This window comes from Gallus gallus, chromosome 10 (genome assembly GCF_016699485.2).
Source record: "Gallus gallus isolate bGalGal1 chromosome 10, bGalGal1.mat.broiler.GRCg7b, whole genome shotgun sequence".
NCBI lineage: Eukaryota > Metazoa > Chordata > Aves > Galliformes > Phasianidae > Gallus > Gallus gallus.
In genome coordinates, this window is record NC_052541.1 from 2,017,411 (window position 1) to 2,034,734 (window position 17,324).

At 44.1% G+C, this 17,324-nt stretch overlaps 1 protein-coding gene across 29 annotated transcripts in view; it reads left to right on the top strand.

The window, feature by feature from the left end:
* Positions 1–17,324, top strand: part of NEO1 (neogenin 1) — a 279,790-nt gene that overhangs the window by 254,732 nt on the left and 7,734 nt on the right. For 23 of the 29 annotated variants that reach the window (XM_040706582.2, XM_046898900.1, XM_040706588.2 and 20 more), the window contains 7 exons: positions 1,963–2,070; positions 5,154–5,348; positions 6,025–6,057; positions 9,333–9,401; positions 10,183–10,330; positions 11,995–12,233; positions 12,765–12,857. In XM_040706582.2, the coding sequence (XP_040562516.1) occupies positions 1,963–2,070; positions 5,154–5,348; positions 6,025–6,057; positions 9,333–9,401; positions 10,183–10,330; positions 11,995–12,233; positions 12,765–12,857 (885 nt within the window). The remainder of the gene's footprint in view (positions 1–1,962; positions 2,071–5,153; positions 5,349–6,024; positions 6,058–9,332; positions 9,402–10,182; positions 10,331–11,994; positions 12,234–12,764; positions 12,858–17,324) is intronic. The other 6 variants (XM_046898908.1, XM_040706591.2, XM_040706592.2 and 3 more) reach the window with 1 other exon arrangement.

Below are 17,324 nucleotides of genomic sequence, written 5' to 3' on the forward strand. Positions count from 1 at the left end.
CTGCCATCCCGTGGGGTGAAATGGCCTTTGTGCTGTTAAACCCACTGCTTGCTGTGCTGCTGGGTCTGTGTATTTGAACTGTAAGGACAAGAAAGAGCATATTCAAATCAACCTGTAGTTCTCCTACCTGATTAAAATCTAGCAAAAAAAAAAAAAAAATCAAGCATGTGAAGAATTGGTCAGGTCATCCAGCTGCTCTGAAACAAGAATGCACACCCCAGAAATAGAAAAGCTTGGAGCCATGGAGCCAGCATGGAGGCTTGCTTCCTCCCCAGTTACTTTGCATTACAGTGCCAAAGGACTGTACCTGTCCTTGTGCTGGCAACACACAGAGCTCTCATCCAGAGCCCTTTGCTAAGAGCAGCAACAGCAAATACTGCACACAAAAAGATCTTAAAAAGAATGTGAAACTCAGAAAGTGCAGGAGTGGGGAAGAGACACGGTTTCATTTTTTCTGTTTAAATAAAAAGTCTATTTCTAGTTGGGGCAGTTGTGAAGAGTATTTGCAAACACGACCTAAAAGCTTGGGAATGAGGAGGTAAAGGAGAAAAAAAGAACAGGAAAGAAGAAGGCTGAATATGTTTTCTCATAACAGATCTTGTGATTTATATTGCTTGCCAAATTCCTGAGTGTGTGACTCATTATTTTTGAATGCTCACGACTCGCAGTGCTGTATAGGACTCTCACCACGACTGATGCTGAAGAGAGTTCTGGGGTAACTGCTGTCAGAGTTGGTGTGTGCTGTATGGATCTCTGGAGGGCTGGTGCTGTAGCCCTGCCTTGTGTGTTGCAGCTCGCTGCAGGGCCTCAGCTCACGCTTTACATCCTTTCTGAGGAGTGTGCTTTAAGTCCTTAGGACAATAATTACAGGAATTTTCGAGCATTGCTTTTACCAGCCCTGGTTTCCAACTATTACTCTGCACGGAGCTAACAGGCAGCCAGCTCAGAGGATGTGCGGATTAATTTCTAATAGGTACTACACATAAAGCTCTTCCAATATGAAAAACACTGCGTAAGCACTAAATGTTCCTATGCTGGTATTAAATATCCGAGGCAGATTTACTTTGCTAAAAGTTACCTAATTAAAAGTCTCATGTTTTTTTATAGCGTGGCGTTCCAAATGTAGCTGGTTAATGCACCTTTGGAGGCTGGCTCCATGCATTTGAAATCCATTAATCCAAGCCCCAGCTGGATGTTTGAGTTCCCAGCAAGAAAGGGCTCAGGTTTCAGTCTCACACTGCAGTGGTTTGTGCCATTTCCTGAGTTTTCAGCAGGAGGGGGCTGGTGGGAGCAGAAAGTTCCCCCTCTCTCCTGCTCTCCCTCTGCTTTGCTCTCTGGAAACGCAAGGGGAAAGGTTGGATGATTGTTCTCCAAATATTTCTGGATTGCAGATGCTTCCGTGGTGCACGATTCCTTGCAAATCACAAACCTTCAGTACAGTAAGGTGGGACTTGCAGGTGGTGATTCTAAACCGCTGGTGGATTTGCTTTAGTGATTCAGATTTGATGTTACCAGGCGTTGGTCTCACCATAAACCTGAAAATGTAGAGATATTTCTTATGTCTCTGCATATACGTGTGTTTATTCCACAAGTTGTAGTCATTTTCCTGATGACTGAACAAACTTGTGTTAGAAGTCATGAATCCCAGCTGCTGCAGTTTGCAAAGACAGCGTTATGTTGAAGGCACCTGTGCTCATTGGGTCATGAATCACAGCACCTGTCAACAGAAAGGCTTTAGGAACAGTGACCTCCCATGGAAAGGCAGTGCTGTGCTCCAGCTGGCGTTTGCCACTGTAGTGGAGGAAAGGGGTAAGAGCGCTGCCCCGGCATGGTAGATCAGTTTGAAGAGGTTTTATTATTGTGTGTGCCTTTCTCCAGTAAAAAGGGAAGGTGTTGAGGTTCCTTCCGTGCAGTGAAATGGGGCATTCTGTTTCTGATGGCTTGCTTTCCGTTTGTTTGCAGTTCCTACTTCACCTCCCAAGGATGTGACTGTGGTGAGCAAAGAGGGAAAGCCTCGGACCATCATTGTGAACTGGCAGCCTCCGTCCGAAGCCAACGGCAAAATTACAGGTGCAGTTTGCGTGAGCCATAATGGCAGATAGGAGATAGCTTGTTAACAGCAGAATGTAATCTACATAACTATGTGAACGTGTTCCATACTTCATTTAGCCCGGAGCTATCCAAGGGTTCAATATCATCTTTGCCGATCTCTTTAGTGGCTCAGATTAATTATTTACTTTTGTACCTAGTAAAAATATATTAAGATATAAACTGTAACTGCAGTGTGGAATGGGAGTTGAACCAGAAATATAATTGCAAGTTTAAATGTCTCAATAACCTTTGCCTTCATCAGCCTGCGCTGTTCGAAGCGCGTGCCTCCAGAAATACGCCTGTAATGCACCCGGCCTGTCAGGATCTTATTTAGAGGGCTCTGTCCCGGAGCTCTTTGTCATCTTTCTGCCATTTCTGCAGCACAGAACAGACTTGGAGCCTGTTTATTACTCCCCTGACATAATCATTAGAAGTAAACTGTTATTTGACTTGGTAACTGCATCACTTTCATGTCGGATAAATCATTTACGGAGAACAATAATTACTGTTACCTTTCAGTAAGCGTTCTGTTTCGATTCCATTTCTGAGGGCTTTCTGAAATAATTCACTTCAATTTTCCATTTTTTCCCCCCTGCTTAACGCAGATTTTATTGGCAGATAGTTTGTGGTGTATGATTTTGCTTTTGTTATCAGAATTCACTGCGGTGCAGAACCAAACCTTTGAAACCTGTCAGCAAGGGAAGAGTCTGATCACACAGTGCTGTATCTCACGTTCTAGACAGGGGACACAATGAATCTGATTCCTCTGAAAGGCAGAATGGTGGAGACACTGAGCTTATTGCAAACAGTAAAATCATTAGCATTGTTGTAAGACAGCATCATTAAGTATTTGATTGCGATAATTTAAGTATTATGGAAAGAAAGACCCCAGGAGAGTAAAGCAGCTCTGAGCACGTAGCACAGAGGCTGCAGGTAAGAGCTGTGACACGGATACAACTGGCTCAGAGCAGCCCTCGCTCTGCGTGCCATGCTGAGCCATTGCTGCCTGTGCGCACTGACAGCTGCTCAGATGTTCTCTCTTCTCTGTATAAAGCCAATTCTGGGTTACTTTATTATCAGCAAGGTGTTTCCTCTGCATGGGAAGGAGGATTTGAGCGGAGCAACAAGGGCCTTAATCTTAACTGCAGGTTAAAGGACGTGCTCACTAGCAGCCAGTGAGGTCATTGAGGCATGTGTGAAACATAAGGCTCAAAGAACACGTGGTTATATCTGTATGCTCTTAAAAAGATAAGCCTGTCACCTTACATCCTGTGTGTACATGGAGAAGGGAAGGTAATGTACAAAGAGGTCAGGATTTCCTTACGGAGTGTGATTAGTGAGGTGATCTCGCACATCTTCCCAGTAAGAAAGCATCTGTACTGTGAGGCAGAACCTTGCTGTTATTCCTACGTATTTGCATTCAACATGCAGTATGTATTAGAGATCTGTGTTTCTAAAACATGCACGTATGTACGTAGTGGTGAGCCCACCGACGATTCGATCCAGATCACCAGGAGTGGGATTTTGGGGACGTGGGAGCTGAGTGCCCTCTGCTGGAGAGAGAGCCACTGCCAGCGAGAGAAACAGGCTCTTGAGTAATTAATTACTCGTTAATCCAACTCGGTTGGTTCTGAGCAATGGTACCATAAGTGCTGCGCAGTGATGGAATTCCGTGTCCTCCGTAGCACGTCTGTGGGTACTTGTCTTTTCAACGCTCATCTTTCTTTGATGAGGATAGGATGGATGGAAAATACTGAAATGTGCTAGTCTGGATTCCAGATGCTCTTACATCATTATAATTGCTGACTAATTAGTACAGTCATGAGTAAACTCAGTAGTCTTGTGCCACTATGCTATAAATAATGCTTTCAGCTGTCGCCGTGTGCGTATGTTGTCCCTTTGGAGACAAGTTGCTGATTTGTTCCTTTGTGACCACTACAAGTAGCAAGTTATTAAATCTACTCCCAGTGGTTAACTGTGCCGCCAAGGGAAGAAATTAAGTATGCCAGATCTACAGCTGGTGTTTCAGGCATCACCCGTGCCATACTGATTGCTGGGACGTACATGAATTTGGGCTATCAGCAAGGCTTCCCGTTGCTTCCTTAAAGTGGAAGGTGCTCCACAGAGCCTGACTTCCCTTTCCGTCTGTAACCCCCATGGGCAGAAGGTTCGTGGCACAGGGGAGGCAGCAGTTTATCACAGAGTCATATAGAATGGCCTGGGTTGCAAAGGACCACAGTGCTCATCCAGTTTCAACCCCCCTGCTATGTGCAGGGTCGCCAACCAGCAGACCAGGCTGCCCAGAGCCACATCCAGCCTGGCCTTGAATGCCTGCAGGGATGGGGCATCCACAGCCTCCTTGGGCAATTTGTGCATGAGGCTTCTGAGCCAGCCCTGTATTTGTGCAAATCAATGCCAAGGGCTTTGTGCTCTCTGTGTGGCAGAAATTGCCAAGCTTTTACTTCGCAGTGGTTTGTATTTGTAGTGTAATAACACATCACGCATCTTCCCATACTTTTTTTTGAGGACCTACAAGATAGCTTCAGTTCTCTTCAGATTGTTTTCTTTGTTTATAAACTGAAAAGTAATGCTAGTCGCATTAGTTGTGTCTACTACCAACTCATAAACACGCTTTCTTGAGCTATGCATGGGAATGTTCTGATGTTTCAAGGTTAGTGATTTTCTCTAAATATTAATACTTGGAGAATGTATTTAGAAGAGTAGCTTTATGTTATTTTACATTATTTAGTCCATGAACAGATAGAGATGGAAATGAGGAATTCATCCATACTTTATGAGCAGTGGTCAAAAATAACGTTGATATTCTAAGTGGATTTTTTCCTCTCAACATACTTCTGAACAGCTTAGCATTTGAGACAGGAAGGCTGTCTGATGCATGAATGCATCCCGAGTCTTTGAAAATGTAAGAACACACTTTCAAAAACCCATAATCGTTTAGTTGTGCAAATATCATTAATAGTCAATAGAACTCTTGCTGTTAGATCTTACGACTACCGTGTTCTTTTATGTATAAAATCCTTTTGTTTCCTTCCTTTGAATAGGATACATCATTTACTACAGTACGGACGTGAATGCTGAAATACATGACTGGGTTATTGAGCCCGTTGTGGGGAACAGGCTGACCCACCAGATACAAGAGCTGACCCTCGACACGCCGTACTACTTCAAAATTCAGGCCCGCAACTCAAAGGGCATGGGGCCCATGTCTGAGGCCGTCCAGTTCAGGACCCCTAAAGGTCAGTATCACCTGCATCCAAATAGCTTCTCATTTTCTGAGTGCCACACCTCAGAGGGTAGGACACCAAGCAGCACGAATTTTATATTTAAGCTGGGAAAAACGGGACGATGATGAAGTTTGATTAGAATAGAATTTTCTCTCTGATTGCTCTTGCATGTAGTTAATGCATATGCAAATTTTGCTCAACTATTCACTTATTTGTGTTATTCCCAGAGAGCAGCTGGCCCTTAGGGCATCTAATTATTAGTGCTGAGGGCCCACGTCCCACATGTGCATTTTACAAAACGAGTTTCCAGTTGCTTTAAGGCTCGAGGTCCTGCCTGTCACATCTGCTTGTGATGCAGCGGTCCAAAGCAGCCGGAGCTGGGAAACACCAACCAGCTCATGGGCAGTGTGATGGAGCTGCAGTGACACGGCAGGCTTTCTAATCGAGGAGTGCTTGCTAGCTGGTGAGCTGGCATCAACACATCTTGGGGGGGTTGCTGGGGGAAAGCAAGGAGAGGTGGAAGATAAAAACTGGAACAGTGCTTTCTCCGTGTATTTGTGATTAAAAATCTAGAGCTTAATGCCAACAAGTGCATTTATGCTGTGTGAAAGCTGAAATTCCATCTCTCGCTCCTTCAAGCCTTGTGATGTTTCTCTTGTTTTTTCCTTCCCTGTGCTTGTCCCACTAGCTGAGTCCTCAGATAAAATGCCTAATGATCAAGGTAAATGAACAGCTGTGCTTTCTCTCTTACTCCATCCTTTCCACGTGTTGTTTTCCTTTCCATGTGCTGTTGCATCTCCTAAATGAAACAAGTATCTGCTGCTCTAAATATAAATGAGCAAGTTCCTGTTGTGCTTTTAATAGTGGAATAACTGGAAGCTCTATTTGCGGTTTGGGTGCTGGGAATATAAAGTGGCCTCTGTAGTCAGATGTCACATGAAGGGACAAGTGGGTAATGCCAGGGGTGAATCATTCTGTCAAAATGAATTTGGATTAAGCAATATTCCAGCCAGCCTCTGCCCACGGATGCGAGATCTCAGTGTATAGAGGAGGAAGATCAGACAGTTATCTAATTAGCACAAGTGCTGTTTTGTGAGCTCTACTTCTATAATTATTTTTGTAATAAAGGAAAGTGTGTCTGCTCTAGAAACCCTTTTTTTGTCAGATTCTGCTTGGCAGCTCGTTTAGACTCCAGACTCCTGAAGAGTGCGGCGTTGGCTGCTAACAGCCTTAATGCTGATGAAAAAATGGTAGCTTTGAGTTTCCTGCATTGCATTATACAGCAAATGTCCCAGGGCTATTTTTGCTTTCTTCCAAAAAAGCTGCAAGCCTAATAAAAAGGGGAAGAATTAGTCTAAAGGGATGAGGCTAAAGAACACACTGGCAAGCAGCTTAGACATACAATTAAACGGATCCTGACAGGGTTTGAGAATGAGCTTTTCTTAACTTGCTTTCAATCTGTTACTTAGAAGTAATTTCTTATATATTCTTTTACCTTCTCTGTACTAACTAATGTGGATAGCAGGCAGTTATGGACCAAGTTCTTACCCAGATGCATAACAGAGATGCAGGCTAGTCTGAGAGAAGCAGATGCTCCACTGCAGCAGGAATGGAAAAGATTAAGAGGTTTTCCTTAAAAGTTTACTTAAAAATTCAGTGACAAGATCTGTACTTGCAGAGCTGTGTCCTTCAGGGAGTACCGGACAGGCTGCTAAGGACTGGAAGGAACAAAGCTGCAGTGGGACTGAGGCTCTGGGCTCCGTGGTTCTGTCTTGCTTCTCCCCTCTTTCAGGGTTGTTCTTTTGCACTAAGCACCCTGAATTGTTCTTCCATACATTCCTGTAGCACAGAGTTTGTATTAGGAGAAGTTGCTGGCTGTTATTGTTGGGCTGCAGGGCCTTTGCCTAGTAGAAGAGCAAGGGTTAAGGCATCTCATCCTGGTAAAACTATCCTAAAATAGCACAAAATGAAAGCAAGTTTGCCTGGGTGCAGAGAACTGAGGGGCAGCCAGAGTTTTAGGTGAACTTGAACTTGATATAAAAGGGAATTGAAGACCTCAGCAGCAAAGTGAGCTGCTGGATAAAGGCTGGTTGGTAGCCATAAAGTGCAATGTGCATGTGCTTGGCTTGGGCACATCCCAACATTTTTAACACCTAACTAGGATTTGCATCCTTTGTCACTGATGCACCCATATGGGGATGGTGTGGCAGTGAGCACAGAGCCCTGATGAGCTGCACTGACTGCAGCTGCCACGTGGTCCCTGCTGGTCTGGGCAGGTGACTGTGCATATCTCATTATCTACTCCATCATCCTGTGTCATCTGTTAAGTTGAGTAGCAATTATTTTAATTTTCCTTCCCAGTGTTACTAAGGATATTGAATTATACTTGGCTGAGCTCAGGTCTTTACAGAACCTCATTAGAAATATCCCTTGTGAACAATGATTCTGCAATTATAATTCTTATTCTTATCAGCTAATTAGTTGTTAATCTTGTTAATAGGTGCCACATTGCTTTTTTATTAGGCTATTTTTAACAAAGCATTGCACGGTGCTTGGTAAAATGTTTTATAGAAGTCTAAAGATAGCATGTCTGCATAGTTACCAACAACGTTTATAGTCAGACGTTGTTTGTTTTGAAATACCTGCTTCCATCCAACAGAAAGATGGGCGTGAAGCATGCCACCATCTCCTGGCTGTCAGCTGCTCCATGACCTTGCCCACGCCAAGGACCCACTTGCTGTATTACATGTGCACAGGGCTGTCTATTTGTCTTTGTCAAACCTGGCCAGTTAGTTGTATTGCCTCCGAGCTCCTCGGGAGCACTGCATGTCGTTGGAGCTGAGCTGGGGTAGAGAACTCACCTCCCTGTTTTTTCCTTCAGTGCAAGTGACCTGGCCATATAGCTCTAAATACATTAAATACAAGCTGCTTACAATTCTATTTAATTAATTCTGTTAAGCATCGCTGCTGCAAACTTATCTGTCCAATACTTCAAAGTGAGAACATGCTTCAGCTCAGCGCTGTGTCCTCTCTGGACTGGCAGCTGCGAATGGTCATTGCCATTAAAGAGTTGTTCTGCAATACATCTTTTCTATTATTTGAGACAGCACCCAACTTCTCACTGTAAACATGTATTGTTTCTTCTTTGTGGCCTCGTTGGGGTTCATCTAGCTAGTTTTCTTGCTGGTACTTTCTGCTGTTCTTACCATGTTCTTATCAGTTGTCTTAAGTTAGAGACTTTGACATGAGGTTCATAATCTCCATTTCATGTACATCCTTTTACACTTAGTCTTTGTTGTTTAGAGTGGATTTTTAACTGGGAAAGCCCTTCTTCCAGTTATGAAAGTGCTGCATTTGGGGACTTCTGTTTTTTGTGGTTCAGGGCTTTTGTGTGTATCGTTGTGTATGCTGAATTGCTGTAAGGGGGAGGTTGTTCCTGGCATGGTGTGGTTTTCATTGGTGGTAATTTTGCATTCTACTGAAAACACAAAACAAGGAAAGAATCCGGATTTTTTTCAGCAGAAGCATTTTAGTGAGACTTCATTGTCAGTTGTGGAAATGTGGAACAAGGGGAAAAGAATGGGGAGAAGTTTGAAGCAGGCCTGTATGCTTAGGCAAGGACTTAGTATTTACAGCGCTTTGCTTCCTCACCTAATGTAATTAGGGATTAGGAAGAGAAACCCGTATAATTACCGCTTCAATGTGATTAACTGTACAAGTGTGGTAAAGCCATTTGTCTCAATATATACCTGTGTATTACTGCAAATAATTGTTATTCTATTTCTTAAGATGGAACAACTGGCTGCGCAGGAAACCAATTATTAAACAGCTCTTCTGAAGTGGTTCTCTCCTCGGAGGAACACCTTTTGTGTAGGGGGGGGAAAGCACTCACAGCAGTTCAGAAGGAAGTTCTGAAAGAGCTGCCTTAGAATGCTACAGTGTGTGTGTGTGGATGTGGTGGTGTATATGGAATTACCATGTATGTGACTTTTCCAGCTTCGGGATCTGCAGGGAAAGGAAGCCGCCCAGTGGACGTGGGGCCGGACTACAAACCCCCGCTCAGCGGTAGGTGTGCCATGCTGAGGTGTTTCGGAGTGACAGTGCACTGTTCACAGCCCTGATCAGATCTGTTTCCATAACTTCTCTTTGTGTCAAGAGCTGTTCCCACTCAAGAACTCGTATCAGACTTCTGTCATAGCACTCTTGCCTACTGAGTATGCTATTTGGAAGAAATACCTTCATGGGCATTTGCATTTCAGTCTGACAGCAGCTCTTGTTCTCTGTTTAGTTTTAAATGGCTGCTGTAGAGCACAAGTGTAAAATTAATTCAGTAAGAACATATCAGGAAGGAGAAAAACCATCTTAACCCCTACTCCTTGTTAGCGCTGTGCATTGTGGCAGCCCTGCCCTGCGGTAGCACTCATTAGCATTACATAAAATGTGTTTTCCTTTGGAGGAGAGTGCCTGCAGTTGAATGCTGATAGGATTTGTGTGATTACTGGGTCCAAAGGAATGCCCACAATGTTCTAGCTCTAGCAAGGTCCCGTGTTAACTCCTCAGACTCTAAACTATTGGATTTCCTTATGGCAGCTGTTTGTTTGAGTAGGGTGAACTTGAAGTTTTATAGGCTGTTAGTTGGAAATGAATCGATTAAGTGCCTTATAGGTGTAACAATAGTACAGAAACACAATTTGTGAATGACAAAAGAATAAGTAAGCGTTTCAACAGAATTCCACCTAGTTCGATCCATTCATCTTATTCCCAGCCTGGATCGGTGCCCCGTGCTTCTGTGGGGGATCTTTTCCAAGTCGTTAAGATAAATAACCCCTCTCTCCCTGCATCACAGGCAGTAACAGTCCCCATGGAAGTCCGACTTCTCCCTTGGATAGCAACATGCTTCTTGTCATCATAGTGTCTGTTGGGGTCATCACCATTGTGATAGTGGTGATCGTCGCCGTTTTCTGCACTCGTCGTACCACTTCTCACCAAAAAAAGTAAGCTGTGTGGGCGGCATTTGGCCCAGTCCTATCCTTCTCCTTTAATTCTAGTTAATCTTTCCTTCATGATGGTTTAGAATTTATTACTTTGAAGTCTAGTGGGCTGTAGAAACCATGATGCACCATAATGCACTGCTGGAACGTGAGTTTGAGTTTTAGTGTTCAGAAGATATCTTAGCTGTATTGGTGGATGTTATGGTGGAGATGATGTTGGTGTTCTTCTGCTTTTCCTAATCAGCGTTTCAGAGTTTACAGCCATCAAAAGTTTACACAATTGGACAGTGCTCTCATATAGACCTGCACCTCTTCCTTTCTAAAGATAAATTATTGTTTGAAATACTGGGATTATCTTGTATTCCGTTTTGTAAATCAACTCTGTATGTTTGCAAGTAATCACACCAAGCTTTGGTGGGTGTCCTGCTGGAAGCTCAGGTGGTCATCTGAGAGCTGGCATCTCTTGTTATGCAGCTTCCATTGCTGCTTGCACCAGGATCAGAGGCAGAATCAATTCAGACAGGGCAGCATGCTGGCCTGGCTCCCGTGTTTCCAGTCCTGAGCATCTGTGTGGAGCTGTGTGAGCTCAGCAGCTCACGCACATTCTCACTTCTGTTTGTAGCACGGACTTCACTGTGTGCAGCAGGTTTCCGAGCTGTGCATGATAATATCTAATTTCTAGATAGATGACTGGAGTAGAATCTGAACTCGGTGCGGGATTCTGTAGAGAAGTGCTCCAGAATCCTAAATATAGGTGTGTATCTGCCCTCATTTTGAAGACAGAAATGATGGTTCCATTCATGGGCTCCTGAATGTTGTTTCTGCATGTTCTTTCAATGAACTGAAGAGAAGTGAATTTTTTTAAATATGAAGAGATTCTTTTATGCAAAACAGAGTTTTAAGAAAGTGATGAAAGTCAAACTTCTAAGATAATCTCCACTCATTTTCCTCAATCTGAACCATTCTGCAAAAACGCAAATCCTTTCAGAATGGAATGTGGTCAGGTATCCGAGCCATATATCCCAGCCACATCTGGCAACTGTGCTGCCCAGAAGGGACACCTTTCTTCTTCATTGCCAAGATCCAAAACGAGTATGTGGGCAGCGCAGTGCAAGAACTCTAAATCTCAATTTTTCAAAAACCCTTCCTGTCAAATGTGGAGCAAGGAGCCTCACGCGCACTGTAGCTAGTTGTGTCTAATCTGAACAGCACTAAAATGAACATTCTTGTCATGAGTCTTTAGGTTAACCATGCTATTGGGGCAATGGGCTATTTCCACGCTCTTGCAGCTATTGTTTGAGGTTGTTTGTAAGCCCTGGAGTACAGCACAGCATGGTGTATGTGTGCTTCATGCTTAGAATATTCCCTCAATAACTATAAGCACCAGAAACTTAATTTTTGTTAATGGAAGCTTAGACTGGAGAGCACAGTTCTGCAGCATGCGGTACCATTTGAGACAGAATTCTGCATCAGAGCTGTGGAATGCAGGGCTATGCTCTGAGATGCCAGATGTGCTTATATGTAAAATTCAAAGCTTCCTGCCCAGTGGGTAGCTTTTGCTCAGCTGGATACAAGATCAGAAAGAAATCTCAATGAAAATTTGCCTTTTTCCACCAAGTGAAGGGAAGCATACATCTAAGAACACATTATTTGTTTTCCCTCCCAAGGAAACGAGCTGCCTGCAAATCAGTGAACGGCTCCCACAAGTACAAAGGGAATTCCAAAGATGTCAAGCCTCCTGACCTTTGGATCCATCATGAAAGACTGGAGCTAAAGCCCATTGATAAATCTCCAGATCCCAATCCAATCATGACAGATACCCCAATCCCTCGCAACTCCCAGGACATCACCCCAGTTGATAATTCCATGGACAGCAATATTCACCAAAGGCGGAACTCCTACAGAGGTGATTCATCAGCAAGTACTTTGATTCTGAGTGTTTAAAATTACATGTATTTTACTGTATCCGGCAAAATCTGTTTATTGAAGTTTTCTAGGCCATCATGTTTCTTTGTTCTTAATTTCCAAGTAGTTAATTTGCCTCGTGCTTAGTTCATACGGCTCTGTGCAAAGGGAGAATTGTGTTTTAGTGAGAAAACTGAAGTGCAAGTGTTGAATGATTTTTCCTTTAGTAAAACTAATCAGTTTTCAGTAGTTTGTGTAACAAGTGTGTGCAGTCAAACAGACAGTCTGGGTCCGTGTTTGCCTGATGGCCTCGAGAGTCCTTCCAGTGCCCAGTAACCTTTACATTAACCGTTCTCCTCCTGGTGAAGGATGGAGGAGCTGGTTTTGTCCACTGTGAGTCACAGAACTGCTGACCAACAGGAGAGCCCTCCTGCACACCCATAAATAATCAGAGGAGGATTGAAATCATTTTGGTATGGTATCACAGAAGTCTTGCTGCCATGCTAAGTAACCTTCATTATTCTTACTCCAGGGCATGAGTCGGAGGACAGCATGTCCACGCTGGCAGGAAGAAGGGGGATGAGGCCCAAGATGATGATGCCTTTTGATTCTCAGCCGCCTCAGCGTAAGTCTACAGCCCACCTATCTGCCTTGGAAGTGGGAGCACCCAAACAAGCCGTGTTGATACGTATGCACACACACCCACACTGACTTACAGTCATTCTACTTACAGTCTCCTAAGTAATTCTCCCATATATGCAATGGAAACAGTTCAAAGAAAGCATCCCAAATCGCCTATTGTGAAGGCAGTGTGTTAGTGAGCAGGTGGTGCGCAGCAAAAGGGGGGTTAGTTAGGAATGTGTCCAGCAGTCTGTCTCAGCCTTCAGCAGTGGCAATTGCAGGTGCTTTTTACAGAGATGTGAGCCTGGCTGCTTTTTATAGTCCATCCCGTTTGTGTTCTGCCAGCTGTAACACAGGAGCTGTAGGGAGTACATCGCCGCCAACAGTTTTGTGGTCTAGTTACTGACCTGCTGAGCAGGTCTAACCCCCTTCTGAATTTGCTGTCTGCCTCTAGTCTCCCATGGCAGCAAGTTCCAAATGTTCAAAACGTGATGTCTAATGTAGTTATTTGTATTGTCTTTTTTTAACCAATCTCTTACTGGCTTCAGCAAATGATCTGTGGTTCTAGTATCAGGATTCGGTAGTGTGTTCTGTGTTCTCTTTAACCACCACCTTTGTGGGTTGGTCAGTCTCCACTGGATTCAACTCCACCATTAGTCATCTTCTTCCCAGCCATGTAGCATAGCTGTTTCAGCCTCTCTTCATGAGGCAGCTACTCCGTCCCCTCGATCCCAGTCTTAAATACTTCTCTGATTGCTTCTGTGTCTGGGTCAGGAACACAGATAACTGATTAAAGCCAGTCCCACCAGCACCAGCATGTGGGGAATCTCTGCTGACTTCTCCATCTTGAAAATGTGTGGAGTTACTGCACCATCTTGAAACTTTCACAGGAATCACGTTCACTCTTTCCTAAATTGACTGTGTTTACATGCACCTGCAGTCACCTTACTCCTGCACCGAAACATCAAACATGACTGCTGTCCCCAGTGCACAGACAGCTGAGTTCCTTGTGAAGTAGGTCTTGACCAGTCTGTACTTTGGAGCCCACCCTCATGAGGCAAACAGAAATCAATATGAATGTACACCAAAGCACAGTAGTGGCTCAGGAGCAGCTTCAGACACAGTTCAGTCACCCAGTGAGGGAAGATGAGAATTCAGCAGTGTGTCACCACGGCTCAGTGCAAGACGTCCCTGCTGGTGAGCTAGTTCCGTAATATACTGAGATACTGAGCAGAAGAAACAGCTTTGAGTTGAGTTTTGCTGCTCTTTTTTTTTTTTTTCTTTTTTGGAAAAGATACCAAAAGCTCCTGCAGTAGGTAGAATACTGTTCCACAGTGTGTCTGTTATGATAATGCAGTAGAATTTGTTTCTGTCGCTGGTAGGGGCTGAGGCTTTTGGTCTGGCAGGGCAGACTTCTAAATGAGGAGGCTGTCTGGTGTTGCTTCTTATTTATGCGCTTCCCTATCAATTAATGTTCTGTCGAGCAGAAGTGCTAACTTGTGTTTCTATTGCTTCTACAAAAATTCTTATTATGAAATATTTTAAGTATTAGAGCATGCTTCTGTTCTACACATGATAAAACTCTGAGATGAAAAGGGTCTTTGCTAAACCTCCCAACAACTAGACTGAAACTCAGGAGCTGAAATACATTTCAGGAGCAATATCTACTTTTCTTTGTTCTGAAGTAAGTAGTGTGATGCTTCCTGTTTTCTCCAAGTTTTACATGTATCAGGGAAGAGCAGAGGATAGACTGATGCTAATCACCTTCATTCTGGTTTGTTTCTTCAAAGCTTGTCTGCTGCCAAAGATGGGTGTCTAACAAGGCACACGGCAGCTGATGATTTCCACAATGTGTTCAGACTTGTGTGACCCCATAGAAATGCAGACTGCACGGAGTCTTCCTTTGCACTCCTCTGATACTGACAAGAGTGTTTTTCTCCAGATGAGATACAGCATTGGACGAACACATCAGAGTACACACAGCAGCCAGTGCTGAAGCGTGCTGCACTGAAGTAGCACAGCAATGTGTGCCTCACGCTACGTTAATTTGGTGAGAAGGACACTCAGCAGCTTGCCTGATCAGCCCCACGTAGGATGGAAGATGTGTAGCTGACAGGCGTGATAGGTACAGTGGTGGCACGCATCTTAGGAAGGCAGCATGTTCCAACTGCACTGCTTGATGGTGTTCAAGCTGATATGATTAGGCTGACAGATACAGTTGTGGATATGACTTTTCCTTGCAGCACCAAACCTAGTTTTGACATCTTATTTTGATACCAGCTCTACTGTGTTTGCGTGAGAAGCGTATCTGCTTTTCCTGCCTTATAGGGTGCTGCTTTCCCAGGGAGGAGGAGTGATCCATAGACACAGCTGGCTCAGTGCAGCAGGTCAGCACGAGGCACTAAATGTCCGGGAGGAGAAGTAAGGCCTTCTGGTGCCTCAGGGCTTGAAGTTGTTCTTGTGACTTCAACGTTATCTCCTGTTTACAAAAGCTCCAAAGAGTTGCAGCTGTAGGTTTCTGGTCAGTGACAGCATTAAGGAAATGAGTGCCTTTTAGGTACTTTTGGCAGAAGCTATGCAGAAAACTGACATTCTGGTACATGAGGCCCTTCTCAGCAAGCAGCATAGGGAGGGCCATTCCATGTGCTTAAGTCTGTGGCTGCAGATAACTTCCCCCTGCTTTTTCTTCTCCCCCACTGCTGTGTTCAAATTTACCTCTTACACTAAATTAGGATAATTTAATGTTCAGCTTTATTATAATGTACAATAGTGCGACAGGAATGGTGTGTGCCTGACAGGTCCCTGCCTTCTACAGCAGGAAGACAAAGCTTCTGGAGGGATGTTAGGAAGCAGAGGCCTGTTCATTTTTTAACTCACCATGTTTCTTTGTCTGTTTCTTGATATGAATTTTGTGCTTCTTTGAAATTAAATGGCACATGAAGGTCTTCACGAAGGTCTGGTGGCACAGTGCACTGATTTTTGGGCTGGAAGGCTACACGATTCAGATCTCATAATATTCATTGCAAAGTTTAAGCTGGATGGCAAAGTGGGATGGTGCACTTACCTTCCTGTGGTTCGTTCTTCTCCCCCTTGCTCACTGGATGCTGCTGTGGATAGCGTCTCAGAGCTACTGCAATCTTGTTTACACTTAATTGTATGCCGTACAATGGACGTGCCTCCTACCCCACCAACATGCAGGAGCACTCCTGGTGTCTCTGACGGCTGTCATCTCTGCCACGGCTTCCGATCACACAGCTCTTATGGAGTGTTCCTCCATTTGCCAGCTCCCTGCGAGACAGCGCAGCTTCTCAGTCTTCCTTGAAGCTGTTCGTGACAGCAGCTCATATTTTGCTGTGGCCGTGTCCCTTTGCAGCTCTACTGAGAGCACTGAGCTCTCAGTATTCGTGTAGTCATCTGCGTTTACAGGAGGCTGATAATAGAGATGGCTTTCTGTTGGGCTGACATAACAGGAGGGAGAAATCTGTTGTTACCAATGGCTGAACTCTGCGCACGTTGCCTCCTCTGATCAATTCACACATTGTGACAGGCTGGTTTCTAGGAAGTGAGGGAGTCAGAGAGTTCAGATGTGTTTAGTTGGCCTTTGAGTTCAAACTGTATTCATCGGTGCGAGGAGTCTTAACCAGGCTCACCGTTACAGTGACAGAATTGTTTGTGTCTGTTCTAGAAAGTGCATTTCAAAGGCAGCATGTGTGGGGAACTTCCAGGAAATGTTCAGAACGAATGACCCATTCTCAATGGCACAGCCATTTCTCTGTGGTGCTGGTGGTAGCGCTGACATTCAGCCTTTCCCTTCTGTTTTCTGTGCTGAGACTCTTCCTAATGATTTGAAGCAATTCAGTATTTTATGCGTCCTAAGAATTAAACTGTGTGCACGCTTTTCCTCTCATGTGGGGAGTAGTGGGACTTTGCTGTCACAGCAGGAGAGTGAGGGCAAAGGATGACTTACAGTAAGTATAAAATTCATCTGGCTCGAACAGGAAAAATAAAACAGGAAGATGACAGAGGAGAAAAAAAGGAAGAGGCTTTTGTTTAAGTGCATTGGAGCAGAGTTTTTACTAATTCTGTATGGAGGGAATGAATAGAGCCTTGGGTGTCTTCTCCTACGCTTATCTGTCTTACATTAATTAATTAAGCAAAGATGCCATATTTAGTTAGTGTTGAGAAATTCAATGACGGCCGAAAATGATTTTGGAATTTGATTTTCTGTGTCTCTTGTAGTAAGTCTAACATTTATAGCATCTTGTGAAATATGTGGAAGCTCTAAAGGGAGCTGAACTTTGTTCTTCTCAAGTGCAGCAGAAAGCTCTTGGAAGATGCAGCCAAGAGAGATGCTCTTGCTGTGCAACAAAATGGAGGTGCTGCCTCTGGGGGGTTGTTCTTGACCTGGTGGGAGCTAAAGCATAGAACAGAGCTGGAAAATTGGCACTGAAATGTTGTCTTGGTGTCATGA